This window comes from Gavialis gangeticus, unplaced genomic scaffold, assembly GCF_001723915.1.
Source record: "Gavialis gangeticus isolate Ggan-Ray unplaced genomic scaffold, GavGan_comp1, whole genome shotgun sequence".
Lineage (NCBI taxonomy): Eukaryota > Metazoa > Chordata > Crocodylia > Gavialidae > Gavialis > Gavialis gangeticus.
In genome coordinates this window covers 15777024-15799245 of record NW_017729000.1, presented here as the reverse complement: position 1 = coordinate 15799245, position 22222 = coordinate 15777024, and the positions used below count along the sequence as shown (strand labels likewise).

Genomic DNA, 22222 nt, shown 5'->3' with positions numbered 1-22222 from the left:
GCTGCAGGTTTTTCTTCCCAAGGTGAGGAACCTTGCATTTTGAGTGATTACACTTAATTGTAACTGATAATGGATAACTATTGGTTATTTTTGAGTCCTGGGTGTTGCCAAAGTTAGTGGGCCATTTTTTTCCAACTTGCAAAGCATGTGAATTTTTATCTACTGTTACCAACATTCTTGAGTCTTCCTTTTTTCATGAGCAGACCTACAAAAATAGTTTGCCATCCAGAGGTAATAGAGGAAAATGTGTTGCTAAGCAAGTAAGTTCCTGCTTTCTGAGGGACCGTTACAAGCACTAATTAGTTGCAAGGCAATTTAAAGGAGGTGCAAAATATACCCTAACAGAATGTAAGTTGCTTTTGATGTGAACCTTGAGCTCCCTAAACAATAAGTGTGGATTAATGAGAGAGACCTGCTTAAACCCGAATTAAGAGCTGGTTTAAGACGTAGGGTTTTGATTGCTGCAGCAGAGCCTTAGCACTGAGGTAGAAGCCAAGTATATTCTGTGGTGCTTGAGTCCCTGATTGAGTCTTCCTGCTGCAGGCAGGTGGCACTTTGAACTGATGATGTAGACCAGACTGGGACTGTTTTGAAAAATTTGCATCCTGCATGGAGAAGAGGTTGATATTCGTAGCAAACTGATTCAGTTATGGCAGGCAGAATGCTCTTGCTACTCGTGGAGTAATGGCCCTGAGGGGAGTTTGAGACCGCTCCATAGCCATTTTTAAAGATACTTGTGTTTCTCCTTATGTTTACTTTACCAGATAGTTTATATTTCAGATTACATATTGATCTTTGCCTAGGATACACATCTCAAGGGACAGAGGCCAAAATAGCAATTAGCCATCTCAGTTGTTTTGAACAATCTGGTGCCTAAGAACATGAGCAAATTCAAAAATACTACAAATCAGTCATTTTTCAGTTGGCTCATGACTTGCTAATGGAAGGCATTATTGATTAGGTTGTTTGCATGAGATGTTCTAAGTGTTCTTGCACTTAATAGACATGACACACCAGTTGCGAGTAACCTTGGCATACAGTTTTACCCTTGGGTGGTGCTATTGTTTCTTAAGCACCTTGCAAATTGGACAAGCAACAGTTCGACCCTGTTTGCAAAGACTGTACAACATTTGCATTTCCTCTAGGCCTATGCAATACATGTTGAAAAAGCTGGAGAATGTCTAGCTACTCGTTGATGATGGTTTTGGTGGAACCAAAGAATGGTTAAGAGCTGCCCCAGTTGGCATTTGATTCATCATGAATATTCCTTTTGCACTGCAGGCACCATTTTTGCATACGGGCAGACTGGAACAGGCAAAACTTTTACCATGGAGGGTGTCCGAGCAGTTCCTGAACTTAGAGGAATCATTCCCAATTCATTTGCCCATATATTTGGTCACATTGCGAAGGCAGAGGGGGACACAAGGTAAGCAAACTCTCTTCTTTTGACTCACCCCATGCTTGTCTTTTTTTGTGGATATCTTCAGTGGAATCCTACCTTATTAAAGTTTGTAAAAATGTAGCCAGTGACTTCATTTGGGGCTGAATTTTAGTTGGTGCTTAAGTAATCCTTGTCTGTAAAGCAGTAAGGTTCTGCTGGCACCCTGCGAGTTTCTTTGCACTCTGAGATCAAATCTGTGACAAGTAACGAATACTTGACCTTTTTACTCTTAGATTTTTGGTCCGAGTGTCTTACTTGGAAATTTACAATGAGGAGGTGCGTGACCTGCTAGGGAAAGACCAGACACAGAGGCTGGAGGTGAGAATGGGCAGGCTTGCATCCTTAAGAACAACTGGTGTCTGATAACAGGCTTTGGATGGGAAGGAGTGCAAAATTTCTGATTTTCTTAGCGTGTTTCACTAGACCAAGTGCCTCCCCTTTAAAGAGGCTAATCCTTGACTTTGACATTTCCCTAATAATATTTCTCCATCTGGCAAACTGCCTTGTAAGAAATAAGGAGAGGCTATTGGCTCCCATTAAGGTGGTGCTCACTTAGTTTCCTCTCTGAAGGTCCCTTGACAGTCCCCCTGAGGATTTGAAGATTTCACTTAAGGCCCTCCACTTGACTTGCCTTGACAGTGCTGGCAGTGAGAAGCTGCCTTAGGCAGGACTTTTGATCTGTTATTATGTGTGGTTCAGACAAAGCATGTGCTTCACATGAGTTCTGTTCTACACTGCTAGAGCAGAAGTGCACTATTGTGCTGTGCCCTGATGACTAAACAATATGCAGTTTCTGGAAGCGCCCTGTCTAATCTATCTGCCTTATAGGTTAAAGAGAGACCTGATGTGGGAGTTTACATCAAAGACCTTTCAGCTTATGTTGTCAATAATGCAGATGATATGGACAGAATCATGACACTAGGCCACAAAAACCGTAAGTAGCACTATGGCTGTGAGGGTTTTGCACATTGGGCTAAAGCAGTCTGGTGTAGCCTGGTAGATTGCTGCCTACACAACTGCTTTTAAGACCTTAGTACAGTCTTTTGTTTCTAGTGTTGCAGAACTTCAGGACTGGCCATCTCATCTGAGTAGGCAGGAAGGGTTGTCTCTTCAGTAACTCCTTTCATGCAGGAGCAATCAAAGAGGACTGGATATACCTTGTTCATCATTCTCAGCTGAAAAGATTGTCTTCCTGTGGGGGCTGGAGAGTGTGTACAGCAAGATGGGCTCCTCGCAGATCTTGAGTTCATCTCTTCTTTCTCTTCACCCTATTTAGTGTATGGGCTTTGTGATGTTACAAGCTAGTTCTGTAAGCAGTCAGACTTCTGGTTTTTACATGGAGAATATGAATGCTTTTGAAGGAAAATGAAGATTTAAAGCAGCCTGTTCCTATTGTAGGGAGAAAATATAAGTACTTCCAAAACTGACTGCAAATCAGTCAGCAAGGATGAATGGTCTTAACATAAGGAGGGCTGAGCATTGTCCAACTTGGACTCTTCATCTTTGATGTAATTGAATCTTCTAAAGGAAATGAAGGAGAATTGGGACTCTCTGGCACTTTTCAGGATTGATCCTTGGAAGTTGTGTGGAGGGCTACAGCAAGAAGTTGGACGTTTGCTAGTCTGTTATGTGCCAGCCATCTAAGCTAAACAGGAGTACTGCTGTTACAAACCACAAGAAAAAAAAACCCTTAGCTATATGATATGAGCATTGTTTAAAAATCAGGGAGGGGTGGAGACTATTATCAGGGTAACGAGCGTTGAAACTGGGCATTAATTCCTACTCAGAAATGATTATTCCATTCTAAATCATCTAGTTTACAGAATCTCTGAAATTGCTAAATTGTAACAAATGCTTTGTAACTGCTTTTTCTCAGGTTAAGGATTATGATAAGCTGTGTATCATTGTTAGTTCTGACTTTTTTGGTCCCTTAAAAGGTTCTGTTGGTGCCACTAACATGAACGAGCACAGCTCCCGCTCCCATGCTATCTTCACTATTACAATTGAGTGCAGCGAGAAAGGGGTCGATGGAAATATGCACGTTCGCATGGGCAAGTTGCACCTGGTAGATCTTGCTGTAAGTAGCTATGTACAGAGCTAACAAAATGCTAGTTGGGGGATGACTGTTGCTTTAGTACTCAAGGTCTGTGCATAGATATTGAACAATGTGGGCCAGAGGTCCTTTGTCTTACAATAAAAAGCTGGATTGAGTAAGTGATTTGTATAGAATCCTCCCACCCTTAAATTTGCACTCCTGACAACATCACCCTGCTGGCAAAACTTTTCAGTTAAAACCAAGCCTTGGGCAGGAGAAACTTTCTTAGTAGATGGGAGGGGGAAAGGATGCAATAATCTAATGTGCTGCTGCTACTAGTGCCTTTAGATGGTTCCACTAAATTCACTCTAACACCATCATGTTGGTTTTCCCTCTCCAGCACCAATAGGCAACACAAATTATTATTTTTAGAAACGTACCTTGGATGGATTTTAACTACAACTTGTCTGTCTGAGTTAATATCTTTGTATGTGGAAAGGATGTGTTGTCTTCCAGTTACATTGCTTTGCTGGGTACTGGATCTTGCTACCTAAAAGTCTAACCATTCCATTATTATCTGCTTGACTTCATTCCCTACATACTTCTGGGTTTGCCTTTTTTAGGGGTCAGAAAGACAAGCAAAAACTGGAGCTACAGGGCAACGACTGAAGGAAGCTACAAAAATTAACCTGTCGCTTTCTACCCTGGGAAATGTCATTTCTGCACTGGTGGATGGCAAGAGTACTCATGTTCCCTACCGTAACTCTAAGCTGACTCGACTTCTGCAGGACTCCCTGGGGGGGAACTCAAAGACCATGATGGTAAGGATGATGCCTCCCAAAAGCCAGTGTCCTAGGAGTCTAGTATGTATTTTTAAGGGCGAATAGAAGTAAAATTCCTACTGGACTAGTCTTACATTGGTATTTTCTTCTGTATATTAGGACTGTTCTCTTTCATAGAAATGCCTTGTGCAAGCCATAGCCACCTGTACAGTTGTAAATAAAATTGTCGTTGCTTTATGGATGAAGCAGTCCAGGAGTACACATGGACATAGGGTTTAAATGTTTGTACATCCAAAGTCAGGATGTAGCTTGGGCTGTGAAGGCAGGAGCCTTCCTGGTGAGGAAGAATGCAATGAGGGTTTTGCAGAACTGGGCACAAGTTCATGTTTCAAATTCCATGTTCTCATCCTAGTTTGTAGTTCAGGCTTTTGCATGTTGCTTAACACTAGATACCAAATAACTCCTGGTTTGTTGCATATCAGTGTGCAAACATTGGTCCAGCAGACTACAATTACGATGAGACTATCAGTACACTCCGATATGCCAATCGTGCCAAGAATATCAAGAATAAGGCCAGAATTAATGAAGATCCCAAGGATGCCCTGCTCCGTCAGTTCCAAAAGGAAATAGAAGAGCTTAAAAAAAAACTGGAGGAAGGTAAGCACTTCCTTGTGTGTGATGCTGCACTATGTATTCCTGGGTAATTACAGTCCTGTGTAAAGCAGGCATTGTTGCACATGTTCTGGGTGTCCTGTAATAGCTCAAGCCCCTGTGAGACTTTTGTTGTTCGTAAGTAGAAGGAAATGCAGTGGGAGATCTCTCATACCCAGAGAACAATACAGTTATACAGTACAGTGCTAAATGTTGAGCTAGACCAGTGCTGCCCAATGTTCCAGCCCCATTGGCTAGATCAGTGGCGTGGGGTCAGTCCACAGGCACTGTCAGCCAGTATGAGATTGAATCCGTCGCATACTGTGAAATCCATTGCACACCTGAGTTCAGCTGTAGGTTGGATGTGACCCCAGATGTAGCCTAATTCTGTGAGATGGATCCAGCAGTGCACCAGCCTTACCTTGCACACCCAGATCCAGCCATGGACCGGCCTTATTTCATGCTCGTCCCATATTATCCTGGTTAATATGTGTAGTGTGAAAACATAATGATGAGCACCTAAGTGCTTTGCGTTTGCACTTAACAGTCGCAGTTGGGATGGGTTCTGTTTGCAAAAGTTTCTCAAGTAGAAACTATGGAGAATTACAAAAATGTAGCTTGTATTTTTGGTATCCAGGGCCTTGCCTGCATGCTGATAGTTGGGAAAGGTAAGGCACATCAACTAACTTGCAATTCAACATGTGTATATTGAACCTGTTGAACTCCTGTGTGGATGCTCCTATTTAGAAGTAAAATGGCCTAGAATGGCATTGTCTTAATCTAAATGCAGTGCAAGGTTGTGTTACTCTTGAAAGAGCTGCCCCCCCTCCCCCCCCACGTAAAATGGATGTGTTTAATTTATGCCTGTTGGCTTCACACCACTGAGTGATTCGCTTTAAATTACCCAAGTCCCTCATAGATCCCTAGTAACTTCCATATCTCAATCGCTGCTCCATTGTCAACATCCTACTAGCTTCCAGTAAAACTGAAGGCGATGGTGTGGTGTGTCATGGAAGTGTATGTGTTCAAAAGCATAATCTTGCATTTCAGGGGAAGAAATCTCTGGCTCTGATATCAGTGATTCTGAAGAGGAGGATGAGGACGATGAGGGGGAAATTGGAGAGGATGGGGAAAAACGAAGAAAACGAAGGGGTAGGGTGTCTTAACTGTTTCTCTGCTTTTGTTCTTTTTGGCTTATCCAGTGGTTGGATTCAGGAACCAGTATGGATTCACCTGGAATTCAATATGGATTCAACAGGGACTGTAGTAAAGTTCTGGTGCCCGCTGCAATTATCATGCCTGTTTTAGAAACAAAGCCGTTTGAAGTAGCCATTCTCAGTGGCCTGCTCTAACTGTATCGAGTGTCTGCTTCCACTTGGGTAGTTTGCTTGTGGTATCTTTCTCTGATATGGTGGTTTTCTGGTCCCAGCGGGTGGCTGCATATGGCTTGTGCGCAGGTATCTGAGTTTAGGCAAGACGCCCACACCAGAATTTCCCCTAGCTTGCAAAATTGTGAGGAGGGAAAGGTCAATAATCTGACACAGAAGAAAACTTGCCTTTTTAATACAGAGATCTCAGGGTGGTTTTAGTCACAACTGCTCTGGTAAAGGGTTGGTTTACCATCTGGATTTGCTGCAAGTCTTATCATTATCTCTGTGTTACAGATGTTCATATGTTAGAACTGGATCCCCATATTTTACTGGGAAAAAACCTATTGAAGTCAAACATATCAAGCTGCATATATTCAGCTAAATATTCCCTTAGGAAGGCTTACTTTGTCCCCTGCACAATCTAAACTACTTGTGTGAAGTTTTTAAAACAGAAGGAATGCTTTTGAACCTGGAATGAGCAGTTGTTATTAAAATCTAGGAGGGACTTATTGCTGGCCCTGGCAACAAAAATCCTTTTGCGATAGGATCCCATTGTCCAAGTGGAAGAGCTGCAGGAACTCCTGCGACTTCTCTTCATGAGGAGTCAGAATGGCGTGCTAGGATGCAGTGCAGAGCATGATTGAACTCTCTTTGCTCAACTAGTTTTAATACTGGAACCTTTTTCATCCAACAAGCATAGAATCTGTTTTAGCAGAATTTCAGCCTGAAAGCTAGACAGTCTGTCGTCTTTAGCTTCTTTTCCCTCAGGGTTACGGAAGAGGCTGGTTTCCTTGAAAAGGATGGGCAGCAGTTGCAGTTTCTTGTTCCAGGCACAGTTAAACTTCACATGACATTTTAATGTGTAGTACAAAATGCATCATCCCATGGTGCATTCCAAGAACTCTGCCCTGAGCCCAAAGGCTGCAGCTTTCTCAGCAGTTTGTCACTGAAGGCATATGAGACCTTGATTTCCTTATCCATTCCCAGTGTTGCAACGTAAGTTTGCCATATTGGCAGTTTAGCACGCAGTTTGAATAAGCCTCTTCCAGCTGTTTGTGTTACAGCTCCTCATGTTGTCTGATCCAACTACCATTAGTGTGATGGGGATGTTGACTGTGTACTCTCAGCCTTCACAAGTGTCCTTTCTGTCTGAATTCATTCCCATGTTTTCAGCTAGCCAGATATTATCGTAAGGCTGAAACCTGCATTCAAGGTCATGGTTGCAACAGGTTGTTGGCCCGGGGGATGAAAAGTAGTTTTAGTTGCCAATACCATTCATAAAAACACCTGAAGGCAAAGTTCTCTTCACGTGAAGCAGTGCAAATCTAGAAGTTTAGCTGAGAGCAGAAATCATCTTAACATGACGAAAATTAGCCTTTGTTGCTAACTATTGTACATCTTGGTATGTGCCATTAATGGGAGATTTGACAATCCTGAAAAAAGTCCTGTTTATTGTAATAGCTTAGAATTAAGATATAGAAACTCATGACAGATACAGTCATCTAATATATTTATAGTGTTTCCCCCAGGGTTACTGCTTATAGCAAGACCCACCCACCTACCTAATTGCTGTTGCTTAAAACAGTTAGGTTATGCACAGCACTTTTGGAAGACACTGAGTGACCCAAAGGATTTTCTGCTTTCGGTCCTTCACTAAGTTAACTGATCAGCAGGCTTCTGCCTTTGTTGACAGGTATTAGCACCTGCTGTAAGACAAATGGGCATCTTGCTTGGACTACTATGCCCAGTAGCAAATGGTCCCATCCTAGTCTTCATATTTAGTATATTTAACAAGCAAATAGATGCATGGGTCACTTTCCACTTTAATTAGTCACAGCATAGTCTTTGGCATGTTGCGTTCAGTACTGGTTGAGGTCAGGATGGGTTTTTACCAAAATAGTCACTCTCAACTCTCTGTTTTTGTGATGTAAAATGATGGCTGTGTATGACTAAGGGATCCAAATTTCCAAATGAAAACCACTGACTGCGTCTTCCTGCTGGCTCTTTTGGGTTTCTTTCCTGTGGAACTATTTTCATCTGTGTGTGTCTTCCTCTTGTTTCTCCTTTTCTGGGTTTTCCGTGGGGTTCATTTCTTTGTTTTCCAGGCAGTAGCAGCAGCAGTAGTAGTTCAGACTCCACATGCTCTGTCATAGAGAAACCTCTGGATAAGTCCTTCACTAGTGAGTGGGAGCTCTTAAGTTATTTAACAAAGCTTTGGTCTTTCCATAACCCGTGCACTTCTTCATGTGAATCCTGTACTGCGCTCTGCTACTTTTTTTTTTCCCCCAGAAAGAAATGTGGCTTTAAGTTGGCTAAAGCATGCTTTCCTTTTTGCTGCTTTCAAGCTTTTAACACTGGCTTCACCTGCATATTTTAGCTTCATGCTTAAGAGGAAAGAAAGGAATTTAGTACTTTGCTTGCACTAATTATAAAGTGAATAAAGGAACAGTGTCAAATTTTTGCCTTCAGTGTTTTGTAAACTCCCTCCATTAAAATGACAATTGGTGGAAAATCAAAATCCTATTTTAGGTGTATAATCTGGAAAGAACTAAGTAGAACCCAGTTGGTTCATTTTTTCTTAAAAATACCTGAGTTCAAATCCTGGAAGTGGCTATTAAAAATGACTTTGGATTTAAGACGTGTCTGTTGTAGAAGTGTCATTAATGCATTGTGTACTTGGCCCCCAGCATCCAGTTGTGAGGAAGATTGTGTGGGTCAGTTCTGAAGAAGCTGTCCCTTACTGCAGACAGGACTTCTGGTCTCCATATAAACCCCGAAATCAATTAGTGATAGCTAACTTATTCAAAATAGTATTAAGTATCCCTAATCTGTGGATTGTGGGGACTTTGGAACACTAATTGTAGCTTATTTGAGTTAGCATAGTCCATGCTGATTCTCTTTCCTAGGTAGAGAGAGTCTAGAAGGTCTTAAGACGTAAAGATTTAGTTATAATTGAAGAGAGTTTCTTGCCTTTGAAATTGCTTGCCGGTTATTGATAGTAAATACAACATGCTTATATCCCTACCAACTTTTTAAGTCAGGAAGCCAAAGAGATGCTAAATGCACTTGCTCCAGCTTTCCTATTTCAAACCTAGTTTTAATCTCAGCACTTGGACAAGGGCAGCAAACTAAATAGTGAATTGCCTGTTGAAATGTCTCTGTGGGGATGGATCTGCATTCCAGCAGTGAGTGGAGAGAGACCCATGCCTGGAGTGGGAGTTGGGTCTGGCTCAGTGAATAGGATAAATACTACATGCTCTGCAGACAGAATATTAATTGTCCTCACACACTGTGGTTTTTTGTTGTGTTGGTTTTTTGCATGAAGTGCATCTCCATTTTGTGTTTATGCTTTTACTTTTTCCTGTTTCATTTTGATCCAGACTGCTTGAATAATCCAAACTAGCCATATACCTCTATGGAAGCATCAGAATTACTGCAAATTAACATACTAATATCCTGTTTTTATTAAACATAAAATTTCTGTGCTGCAATCCCATCTGTGCAATTGGTCATGTAACATGCAATGAATTGGCTTGGAAATTTTGGCTAAAATGTAGAGCAAGCTTTCTGCGTACTGTGGTTTTACAGGGCATGTAAAATGATTGGCTACCTTGAAAATGTCCGTTTCTTCTTCTAGCGTAGTAGATTCCTCCTTGGATGTTTCTCAGGGCATGATCTTTGCGGCAGGCTTATGGTGTCACATGTAGGATCTACATAATATTGAAAATAGTGCAGGAGCAGGCTACTGCTGAGTCTGAATAAGCAAAAGATTATTCTTTTGTACAGAACACTTATTCTTTCGAGGCATAAAATCATAATGCATTAATGTTTGCCTTGATGGAATCTTACTTAATAAATATTATCCCACTGATTTGTTTCTGTCGATAAATGCACATAAAGATTAATGCTTTTATTGATGCAGAGTTTTGTCTGAAATAGTCCCACAGTAATATGTTTTCTTTTTCCTCCCTTTTTATGCACCTGCTGCCTTTCTACGATTTGCTTACTTCTTCCTCTTAATGCAAGATCAAGCAGGTTGGTGTGATTGATTTGCACTCCATCGAGAACAGTTCTAGAGCTTATGTTAAGGGACAGCTGCTCCATTTGCCTCTGTTTTCTGTCTTTAAAGCTGAGAATGTGCTTTAAGTAAGGAGTCTCCCTCCACTTGTCCTGGACTGCTTCATGTCTTTTCAGGGGGATTTCTGTAGAACTTCTTAGAACACCAGGGACAATAGAGCAGAGCTTGTGAATGTCACAAGGGCTCTGATCTGGAGCTAAACTTTTGCATGGAGAATTATTTGCATACCAGTCAGTAAGCAAGAATTTTTCTTTTATAATTTTCTTTTCTTGACTTCTGATCTTTTTCCCCTCCGTCCATGAGTATACCAAAGCACTATTGGAAGGTAGACTTGATAACAAAAATACCCCAGAAATTTGGTGAAAATTAGTTGTCCATGTTGGACAGCAGCATGAGAGATAGTGGTTTGCTGCCCAAACTGGGAAGTACAGCCAGTATCTCTAGATATGGTCATTACTTCACAATGGCATTGTCAACTCCAGTATCAAGAGATGCAGTATAATTATATATGAGCCATCACAACTTTCTTCTTTTAATTTTGCTGAAAATCTCATTTAATTGATACCAAGGAAACAGTCGCTGTAATAAAGAAAGATGGCCTGTCACATTTTTGTTCTTAAATAATTCACATTTTCCCTGACTTTCTCCAAAGGCAAGAAGAAAGTTTCTCCTGATAAGATGGTAGAGATGCAAGCAAAGATCGACGAAGAGAGAAAAGCACTTGAAACCAAGCTTGACATGGAAGAAGAAGAGAGAAACAAAGCCAGGGCAGAACTGGAGAAGAGAGAAAAGGATCTGCTGAAAGCTCAGTGAGTGTCAGGCCATGGTCAGGACAGCTTGTTATGAATTCAGCTAATTAGGAGTGTGCAGCTGGTGGAAGTGGGCAGTGAACTGGCTGATTAAAGCAGCAGTTCACAAAATAAACCCCATGCTATCTTGCTGTTCTCAAAGTAAATGGGCAAATGAGGGATATTAGCCAGGATTGGGTATATCAGAGCAGGGCAACAGCAATGCTTTGCCTTTTTTTTTTTTTTTAACTTGGAATTTTAATGAGCAATAAAAAGAAGTGATCAAAAAACTGAAGGTACTCCTTTAGAATTTTAGACAAGGTACAATGTAGATTCAGTTGCTTCCTTAGAAATCACAAGTAACATCACAGTAACAGCTACACTACAATGATGCTATGTTTCATTGAGGTGAAGGAGCTGGTTTCTGGGGGACAGCCAGGGGGACAGCTAAGCTGACTGAAAAGCAGCCTGTCAGTTCTCACAGGGGTCTATAGCAGAGCCCTGTGCATGTGCCAGATTGCTTGGAGCAGGTGTTAACAGGGTCCAAAGAGGCCTTCTGCTGAAAGATGTAGCCTCTCAACTGCAGCCCTGAAGATATGTCTGTCTACACAGTAATCTTACTGCACCAGGTTATGGTGTCCTCAGGCATGCAGTGCTGTTCTGCCTAGAGATCAGTGTAGCTGAATCCTCACAGCCCTGCAGGTGGACTGTTGCATGGGGCAAGGGAGCAGTCACTACTGGTCAGCAGTGCCACGTGGCTGCCATGCTTGATGCTGCTGCTGTTTGGGCCTGGTGAATCAGTCAGGGAGACGTGTCCTAAGCTGCTATTCTCCTGCCACTATTCTCTCATTTTCCTTCCGTCAGGTCTTAGATGTAGGCAGCTGCTACTAGCCCTTATGCCAGGGTGGGCAAAATGTGGCCCGTGGGCCAGATGCGACCTGCCAAGCCATTCTCTCTGGCCTGTGGGGCCCCTAAAAAAATTTAGAAAATTAATATTTATCTGCCCTGGGCTACCTATCATGTGGCCCTCGATGGCTTGCCAAAACTCAGTAATCAGTCCTCTGCCCAAAGTAATTGCCCGTCCCTGCCTTATGCCCTTTCCTCTCTGGCATTGCTATACTGGCTGGGCACCAGCAGAGGGAGCACTGAAAATGGAGGAGGAGGTGATCTCCCTCAACCTTAGCATCCCAGCAGCTGCTTGTAGAAGGGAGGAATGATGGTTGGAGAGACTGTAATGTCTGTTGTCCTGTTTGTCTGTATGATGGTGTCAGGCTGAAGGAGAATCTTAGAGCAAGCTGCTTGAAGTGACTTGTATTTATTTCCTTATTCATACTAGGACCTGCAAAGTAAAGTAAGTATTCCAGGCCCCACCACTGAGGCCAGGTCTTGTTTTATACTAGGGTTGGCTCAGGACACATGTGACACTGCCTGTCTCTTTGTTTCTCTCCTCAGACAAGAGCACCAGTCCCTGTTGGAGAAACTGTCAGCCCTGGAGAAGAAAGTGATTGTGGGAGGGGTGGACTTGCTGGCAAAAGCTGAGGAGCAGGAAAAACTTCTTGAGGAATCTAATATGGAGCTTGAAGAACGAAGGAAAAGAGCAGAGCAGCTTCGCAAGGAGCTTGAGGAAAAAGAGGTCTGATCAGCTTCCTAACAGTTAATATTTTTAACTGGTAGGATTAATTACACTGGGTGTCAGTGGTCAGAAGCTCTCCACTGTCAACCCTTGAAATGGACCCTACAGTTGTTTCAGTGGGTTGATAACATTTGTATGTGGAAAAGCATAAAAAGAGCAATCCTATGGCAGTGAGTAGTGATAGTAGTATGTGTGTGGGATGCAACTTGGGCTAGGCATAGCCTTGTCCCCACTAGCCAGTATGTCATGTAGGTAATTTGCACCTCCTGTTGTAACACCTATGGGGGTGAGAATGTTAAACTGTGATTGTATTTGTTTTGCAAACAGCAAGAGCGCCTGGATATCGAGGAGAAGTACACCAGCCTGCAGGAGGAAGCACAGGGCAAGACCAAGAAACTGAAGAAAGTCTGGACTATGTTAATGGCTGCCAAATCCGAGGTCAGTGTCCATAATGATTAGTGAGTTGTCGTGCAATGTGGCTAAAGTCTAAAGTTGGTTCAAACTCCTGATGGCTTGCTCGGTTGTTCACAGATGGCAGATCTGCAGCAGGAACATCAGAGAGAGATTGAAGGGTTGCTGGAGAATATTCGACAGCTGAGCAGGGAACTGCGCCTTCAGATGCTCATCATAGATAACTTCATACCTCAAGACTACCAGGTAGAGGAAAGGAGGCCTGGCCATTAGCCTTAGGATTCAGTAATATTAAACCACACACTCTGGTTCCTCTGGCTTTTCATTTGTTGTCATCAACAAAACATTTCATTCCCCATAGTCAGTGTGTTAGGACTGGCAGATGTTGAAAAGCACCACACACAAGGCGCTGCTCAAGGTTCTGTTGGGTTTGTAAATGGATAGTTCAAACAGGCAGCTAACTTCTAAGGGGATTTCAGTGGAGGAGTCGTAATTACCAGAACTGCATGGCTGTTCTGAAATAACCATTTGCAGGGCACGCTTACAGGAGCTATGTTTAGAATGCATTAGGAGTTAAAGTCCACAAATCAAAACGAGTCGTTTTTCTGATTTCTTCTAAGGAAATGATTGAAAACTATGTTCACTGGAATGAAGATATTGGAGAATGGCAGCTGGTAAGCTGAGCTGATACAAAATGGTGCTAACTGCTTCAATGCAAGGTTGAGCTTGTTAAATCAAAGTGAAGATCTCTGGGGAAAAGGTTACCAACATTACTCATGTTGCTTTGCTTGATCAGACTGTTGCCTGTGGAGCGTGTATTCTTAGTGTCAAAGGACTGCAGTAGCGAGCCTGTAATGAAGCACACTGCCCCCTGACATGAGTCTATCTTGTTCCCTAGTGTGGTGCAGGATGCATGGTAGTAGGCTTGACTGCTTAGAACCAGACCAACTATCAAGGATTTTGCTGCTTTTCATTAGTTCTGCAACCAACAAAACTTAACAAAAACCATTGCATTTGTCACCAAGAACACTGTCAGGCAATGTTGCTGGAACAAAAAGAATGGTGGGGAAGTTTATATAAATAGACGTATCTTGGCTTGTGCCCCAAAAGTCATTAGACTGTCGTACCACCTTCTGCTTGCTAACTTCCTGGGGTGGTGATCTTCAACCACCAGTCCTAGAATGTTCATTTTCAGCGACAGCATTAAAGAGCAACCGCCTGATCTTCATTGTAGAGACTTCTCTACAGCCTAGAGAAGAAAGATCTCTCCTGTAGCTCTCAGACCCGTTGAATTGAGACTAGCAGCAAATGTGAACTGACACAATTGTGCAATCAGTTTTATAGTGCAAAGAGTTGATTTAGCTAACAGATCTTTCTTTTTCATTAAGAAATGTGTCGCATACACAGGAAACAACATGAGAAAACAGACTCCAGTCCCAGATAAAAAGGAAAAAGATGTAAGTGGGTTTTTATAAACCTGTGTCAAACTGGGCTAAACCTGTATCCTGCCATCTAGCAATGGTTATCTTCAGGGATCCTGGCTTTCTCTGTTTTATTGATATATTTAAAATTTTAAAGCAAATTGGAAGCCTACCAGTGCCTCAATCACTATAATAAAATAAATTGTAAATACTTATACAATTTGGCATTAGATTTTATGTTATTTTTATCACAAAAAATAAGAGCTTACCCTGCCCCTTCTGCTTACCACCTCTGCTTTGTGGTGCTGAACACCCCGATACGCTGGTGCCCTGCCCATGCCATTGCCCTCTGCCCCCCACAGCCCTGTTGGAGGGGGCCCTCAGCTGCCAGAATTACAGGGCCAGGAACTTAGGTCTACATCCCCCTGCCACCCATGGGGAGGCAACAACTGCTGTGGCTGGAGTGGAACATGGAGCTCAGCTCCCCCTCCCCTGCAGGCAGCACGGCTAAAGCGGAGCCCGCGGGAGAGGGTGTATGCAGGCTGCCTGCTATCGGCTTAGGACTCCCTGCTCTGCTACTTTCCCCCCAGGGGCCTCTGTGTCTCAGTGGGTGGGACCTGGCATGGCAGGGCAGAGCAGGGTGAGGTAGGGAGACTCGGTGTTGCCTCCAGGAGCCCTGCATTGCAATGGCAAGATGTCCTCTGCCCACCCACCAGCAGTGGGGGCCACAACTCTGCGCTGCCACCTTGGCTGCTGCTGTGTGGGCAGGGTACACCTTGCCATGTCAGTGCAGGGCTTCCAACGGCAGCACCAAGCCTCCTTACCCCCACCCTGCTCTGCCTGCCGTGCCAGGTCACACCCACTGGGCTGTGGAGGTCCCCAGGGGGAGGGCGCCAGGGTGGGGAGCCCCGATTCTGCCTAGGCAGCCCACATCCACCCCTGTCCCACACAAATCTGGGGGTTACATGCCACATCCTGGATGAGGCACCCATGGCTCTTTCCCGCTCCCTGTCCAGGCCCTACGGCCCCACATTCCCATCCCAACCCCAGTCCCCAAGCTCGTTGTACTACCTTGACTGACCAGCCCTCTCCCTCCCTCACTATGGAAATTCCCTGCCCCCCTGAAGTCTTACCTGTGGGGAGCTGCTCTCCTGGCTGCCATGTGCATGGGTATACACGCTCATGCATGTGGCGCCCCTGCCTGGTTGCCTTGCTCCCGCTTGCCTTAGCCCCTTGCAGGCTGGAACTCTGCCAGCCTGCAAGGGAAAATGTGCCGTTTCATGCATTTTTCCTTTAAAGGAGGAAACCTGCATTTTTCTCCCTAAAATGAGAAGATCTGTGTTTTTTCCATGTTTTCTTTGTGGCAAATGGAAAACCCAGATCCCTGATTATCTGTATTGTATCTCCTTCAGTAAACCTCTGTCTTTGTTTTTATTGCTTTTACGGAGTAAACTTTATCTTACTCTCATGGAAGGGGAATTATGCATAGTTTGTAAATTGGATCCTGTGTTATGTTGTTTTTTTTTCTCAGCCTTTTGAGGTGGACCTTTCCCATGTTTATCTAGCTTACACTGAAGAGAGCCTCAGACAGTCTTTAATGAAACTAGAAAGACCAAGAACTTCAAAAGGAAGATCAAGGCCTAAAACTGGGAGAAGGTAAAAATGTTGTCTATCATTATAAATGTAGAAAGGAATTAATACTGAGGACACTTTAATTCCTAACGGTTTACTTTGGGGCACAATCCTGTAGTCCAGGAGTGGGCAAAATGTGGTCCGCAGACCGGATGTGGCCTACCAGGCCATTCCATCCAGCCCACGGGACCCCTAAAAAATTTAGAAAATTAATATTTATCTGCCCCGGCTGCCTGTCATGCGGCCCTCGAAGGCTTGCCAAAACTCAGTAAGCAGCCCTCCGCCCAAAATAATTGCCTGCCCCTGCTGTAGTCTGAACTTGTGCATCTTCTTAATTTGAATGGCAGTTCTGAGTGAATAACAACTGGATCCAGGTGTTTTGGAGAGCCCTCATGCATTAATCTTAGAAGGTAGTTGTACTAATAAGGTAGAGTGTTTCTTGAAAACCATATTACCTGAAGAAAACAGTAATGGTTTAATGATGATTACTTTTGGTTACCAATATATAATATTGATAAAGCTTGCTGCAGCACTTCTCTTAAATTCATTTTTCCTTTTTTTTCCTTTCCTTCTCATTAGAATTTTAAAATTTGAAAAATGAAAATCTGGTCTTTTTTCCTCCCGCATATGTAAAGTTAGGTGAGGACTAAAATTGAGTAAAGGTTTGTCACGGCATAGAGGACATAGTTAACTACTCTCTTTGCTCATAAAATTAAATATAAATCTTGTCCAGAGAGAGAACCCTACTTTGATTAGCAACTTCTCAAACTCTTGCTGTTTTGGCTATACTCCTCTCGCCGAGGTGCTTGATGTGTTTTATTCTAGTTTAGTCTAAATTAACAAGTGACATTTAAGGGTGAGGATGGTGGTCATAGGAGATTAGATGAAAACCTAGATTTCCACCCATGGCATTAAGCAGGCAGTTGTGATTTTTAGTATAGTATTTTTAGATTTTAAATGAGACAGGCTGGTACCAAAATTAATACTATGTGTTGTGTGTTTGGAAGATTCTGGCTGCTCCTTTTCTTGAGCATACTAGTAATGTGAGGTTTTTTTTCTTCTTTTTAATTCCCATGCCCATTTCTTCCCACTCTCCTCCAACCAGAAAACGTTCGGCAAAGCCAGGAGCTGTAATTGATTCTCTGCTTCAGTAGGCAGCACAGATTCAGGATGGAAGTAAAGATCAACGCACGGTATATGTCTTGGCCCAAAACCACAGCTCATTGGAAATACTGAGGAATTTGCTCGGCGTGATGCAAAGGTGGCTGTGACACTGTTTTATGGGTATGGAGCTCTATTTCAAAACGAATGAATTTTTTCCCATGTAACTACCATTATACTGTATGTTATATTAACATAATGTTAAACCAATGTCTACGGTGGTTGTGAAATTGTCAGTGTATTATACAATTCTTTGTTGTGCAGGGAAACTCTTGGCAGTAACCCTTGTTGAAATGTATAGAAGGCACGCACATTAGGTATGTGTTTCAGTGTTACAGTATATTAGCTCAATATGTTTGATAGGGTCCTGACCTTTTAAATCCTGGTGAATCTGTTTAAAGTCCTGCTTTGCCGTATGAAATTGGCAGCTTACACTGTTGTCCTGTGTTGCACTGTTACGTATATTTGAATGTGGTGGCTGCAAATCCATAATGTAACTAAAGCAGAACACTGAATCCCTTCCTTAGCTTTGTAAATACTCTGTGATTGTAGCTGTTACATGCGTTTCATACGCAAAACAACAGATTTTCTTTCTGTTACTTTAGCAACTAAGACATATGTAGTCGTACTATATATTGTCGCAGATAGGGCAGCTTTTTTAAAAACCTAAACTGTGCAAATCTAGGACCTTCTGGCAAGGGACCATGTTTTGCTGAAGTGCAAATGAGAACCAACCTGTTTCAGTTCCGTTTTATATTATGTACTGTTACGCTTTTATTTTTCCTGTATGATCTCGCACAGTCGATTGGCATCTTGGAGGATGGTCACAACTGACAGTGCAAGAGAACAAATCCTTTTCATAAAGTTGCTTTGCATTGTAGCCTTGGCCACACTTAGTAGTTGCAGGGGGGGAACGTGTTTAATTGGTCCCTTGCATTATTTTGTTACTTGTTCTGCTGTCAGTCTGGATGGAAAAGGTGGATGCCCCGGGGGGTGAAATGGAGCACGGCAAACATGTAATGCTGCTTGAGTCTAGGCATGGCTGGACCTCAGTTGACCACAGTTGATCCAAATGTAGTCTGTGCTCCTACATTTGTCCATGTGCCTGTGTAGACTAAGCAATCTTTTTTTTTTTTCTCCGTTATGTTAAGAAGAATGGAGGCTGCTGTCTTTCAAATAAGTCTTTTGCAGTGGCTGCTGTTGCCTTGCAAGTCCAGTTGTTCCTTTTGAAAGTTGTGCTGCTGCTAAATCTGAACATTTTAATATACTGCTCTTGTCATGTGCATGTAACTAATGCTGGGATACAGTGGCTGCAGCAGTCTTAAAGCTTCCTAAGCCAGGGTTGTCTTAAATGTCTGTAACTTCAGTGCGACTTTATAAAGTTGCCTAGAGAGAAAAAGCTGTGATTGCTGCCATGAAACATAAAAGCCCCTAAAAGTAACTGAACAACAGCTTGCACAATCAAAGCTCAGGTCTAACAACTAACTTGTTCTAGTAACAAGACTTGCAGTTACTTTCTTCTTGATGTGGAAAACTGTCAGAAGCCTCAAATCACCAATGTGTCCATGGAGCCATCTTAGTACTTGGTGGCCTTGCTGGATGCATCATGGAGTACTTTTATGTGACTGTATGAGAGCTGTTAGTAGCAACTTAAATATGTCCTTGTAAGATCAAATTTTACTTGAGCGAAATTCAGTGGCCTTCTAGGTAAGCTCAGTTAGCCTGGACTTGTTGTCTTGTTAAATAATAAATTAAAACTCATTGGTCAAAGGAGGATCAAAACACTTTGGAGCTTAATATCTTCACAAAACCATAAACCAAATGAGCACTTCCACTGTGAATCAAGTAGCCTCAAATACTACCAAAAATTGTAATTATTTGTAACACTGCTTGGCCAACCTACCAAAACTATGAACTAAACCTGGATAATGGAACTGGGAAAGGATCAGTAAATTTAAAAAAAATAATCCTTTTTCCCTTAAATGTAACTTGTTTGATAATATGAAATTTAAATTTAAAAATGTTGCATTATTGCACAAATTGCATTAACAGAGCAAAAATTTGAAGTGTAAACGAGGGCAGCAAAATTGTTTTATCATCAAAGGGCCTGTCTTTCTTTAAAAACAAGAACAAAAACCACACTACTTTTAAGCTAAGCTATGTCAGTTTGAATCCACTACTTAACTTTATGGAAGAGTTAAGTGAAACTTTGGCACTGCTTTTTTATTTATTTATTTATTTATTATAACACCGTTTTTAAAAAGAGGGAGCATCTCAAGTGCTTGCTCTATTTTAAGGTGCCCCTGCATCTTCCTTTTATCTTCAAAAAAAAAAAAAAAAAAGCTTTGGGATTTTAAACCAATCTTTTATTGCTGTAAGCTGATGCAAACTTCTGGAAACACCTGACTTGTCTGACAGTCTTACAAGCTAAAGGACTGAAAAGGGACCATAACAGCCCAAGAGCTGCAACAGTGATCCCACTCACTGCTGCCAAGGGGAAGGACTTTGCAGCTCTGCAAGGCCCAAGCTCCAGGCGAGCTCCTGGTTGTAGCTGCACCATGTAGTGTTGTGCCTTGGGCCGGTTCTGTAGGAGCTGAAGTTACTTGGTGATTTGTAATAGAAGAGATCCCATTGTGGCTACAGGAAGCAGCAATGAAGGAAAGCTTTGAGGTATTTTTCCCCTGCGTGGTACTCTTTGAAAATGACCTTAATGGTTAGGTAGACGCACACTTTTCGGGCTTAAAGATGTCCGGACTACCCCTACCAAAACGACAGCTCTAAATATATGTGCGTTAACAATTTGATACGAGGTGCGAATCCCATCTCTCCAAGAAAGAGATACCAGCTATAGTTAAGAAGCAGTTAGCTTTTTTTAAAGCAAATGATGCAAGCTTCCTGTGCTCCCAGTCCGTAAATAAAATCAGTGCTCTCTGGGACAGGTTCGCTGCCTGGGATTTTGTCACAACTTTAGTTTTGGAGGAAAAACATACCTGCTATTAAAAAAGACATGAAGAAGAAATGAAATCCTTTAAGCAGGTTCAAGTTGTAGTACCTTGAAGACTTAATTGTTCTTTTAAAGTTTGAGTGTTTGGCTTGGTTTATAGGCCTTGTTCTAAAAACACAGATCTGGTCTGTGGGTTTATCACATAACCCTACCCTGTAGCCCTACACAAAGACTTGTCCATAATTAATTGTAAAATGTGTTTTTAAATTAATTTTAGGTGATAATGCTGTTCTGATCTCAGTTCAGTCCTTGCTTCCGTAGTAGTTACTTAACTCCTGCTCTTTGTGTGTGCAACTGCTTTTTCTCCCTACCAAAGGGCCACATCAATTCAGAAATGTTGACTTGAACACTACATTTTTCTGAGTCTCTGTCAGTTTGTCACATTCTTAACATTACTTACAATAGAACATATTTTAATTTTTCCTGGTTCTGGGGTTGCTAGATGAAGGGGGGGATCTTCCTTAGTGCCTTTCACTAACTTACGCTATAGTCCGTATGCTAAATTTATAGCTATTTCTCTGTACCTCTGTTTTGCCAATTCTGTACATAGACAAAAATGCTAGTTGTACAATTTGCTCTATTTATTGGTTTGCTAACTTTGTTGGAAGTAAGGTTTTAATTATTAATTGTACTTTATGTATAAATTTTATTCACTCGTATATGACAGTATTGTGTGTCTATGTGGAGCATGTTCATGCCAGGAAATAAACATCTCAAATCCTGTTTATTACAGCATTTTTTTTCCTTCTGAATGTACAGCCCCTTACAACATCTGCACTGACAGCTGAGAGACTCCTTCTGGAGAATGGCTGCTAACTTTACCACAGTTCTCAGCACTTAGTATCTGTAGTCCAAGGACTTCAGTATTTGACAGATGTTAACAGAGTCTGTCCCCTCTGGATAGGAAGTAAAGATGGTTTGTAGCTGCATTGGCTTAAAGTCAGATTGGGACCATTTTTAAACTTCTAATCTGATGTAACTGTGTTAGACTAACAGCAAGACTTTTATGAGAGCTAGACAATCCATATCCAGCAGTTCCCAATAGGTTGCTCAGCAAAACCATTGGGGAGTTAGGCACTGGACACTGCTGAAAATGTATCCCTAGAGCTCTAAATGGGATGGGACATCTACTTTTTTTAAGCCATCTCTCTGATTAGTTAGTTAATCACCAGGTGCCAGCGATAGCCCCAGTTTATACAACAGAGGGCACTGGTTGTATGGGGAATTTTAATTCCAGACATTTGTTTCTTTTTCCCTTCATCCCATCCTGCTCTGCCTTGCCTTTGATCCTCTCTTCTGTTGCAATGCCTCTCTGCTGTCTTAAGAAGGGTGAGAGTGCTAGAGGTAAAAGCGTGGAGAGTTCTTTGTTAAGAAGTGCCATACTGGGTCAGACCCAGTATTCTGTCTGACTGTTGGAGGGAGAGCATGTCTAGAGCGCTCCTGTCATCCCCTCGCTGCCCTGCCTACAACCTTCATTGGTCTAGGGTTGTCAGAGGGCCCATCCCTGACCATGCTACTTAATAGTTCCCAATAGATCTTATCTATTTAATCCCTTTTAAACTCCTGGTTATACTACCTGCCTCTACAGCTCCTTCTAGCAATGAGTTCCACAAGTTAACTATGTGCTGTTTAAAAAAAAAAAAAAAAGGACTTCCTCTTGTTAACAATGTCTGAAAGTGTCCTGTATATGATGTTCACACATACCATGACAGCTGGTCTTTGACCCAGGAGCTTCCAATGCACGTAGAAGATGTATATAAACATTGCAAGGAATATTTTGAAACTGGTTTCACTATTAAATAAGCAATCGTGTTG

The 22222-nt window shown here is 42.2% G+C and overlaps 1 protein-coding gene across 3 annotated transcripts in view; it reads left to right on the top strand.

Annotated features, from left to right (window-relative positions):
- KIF3A (kinesin family member 3A) overlaps positions 1 to 21134 on the top strand; it is a 29363-nt gene extending 8229 nt beyond the window's left edge. Inside the window, exons 3-19 of one of the 3 annotated variants that reach the window (XM_019506332.1) lie at positions 1282 to 1426; positions 1675 to 1759; positions 2270 to 2375; positions 3379 to 3518; positions 4100 to 4297; positions 4741 to 4915; positions 5960 to 6061; positions 8385 to 8459; positions 10306 to 10314; positions 11010 to 11166; positions 12598 to 12778; positions 13106 to 13216; positions 13310 to 13435; positions 13810 to 13863; positions 14578 to 14646; positions 16142 to 16266; positions 17348 to 21134. In XM_019506332.1, the coding sequence (XP_019361877.1) occupies positions 1282 to 1426; positions 1675 to 1759; positions 2270 to 2375; positions 3379 to 3518; positions 4100 to 4297; positions 4741 to 4915; positions 5960 to 6061; positions 8385 to 8459; positions 10306 to 10314; positions 11010 to 11166; positions 12598 to 12778; positions 13106 to 13216; positions 13310 to 13435; positions 13810 to 13863; positions 14578 to 14646; positions 16142 to 16266; positions 17348 to 17396 (1907 nt within the window). In that variant the 3' untranslated portion in view covers positions 17397 to 21134. The remainder of the gene's footprint in view (positions 1 to 1281; positions 1427 to 1674; positions 1760 to 2269; positions 2376 to 3378; positions 3519 to 4099; positions 4298 to 4740; positions 4916 to 5959; positions 6062 to 8384; positions 8460 to 10305; positions 10315 to 11009; positions 11167 to 12597; positions 12779 to 13105; positions 13217 to 13309; positions 13436 to 13809; positions 13864 to 14577; positions 14647 to 16141; positions 16267 to 17347) is intronic. The other 2 variants (XM_019506333.1, XM_019506334.1) reach the window with 2 other exon arrangements.
- Positions 21135 to 22222: the final 1088 nt, after the last annotated feature.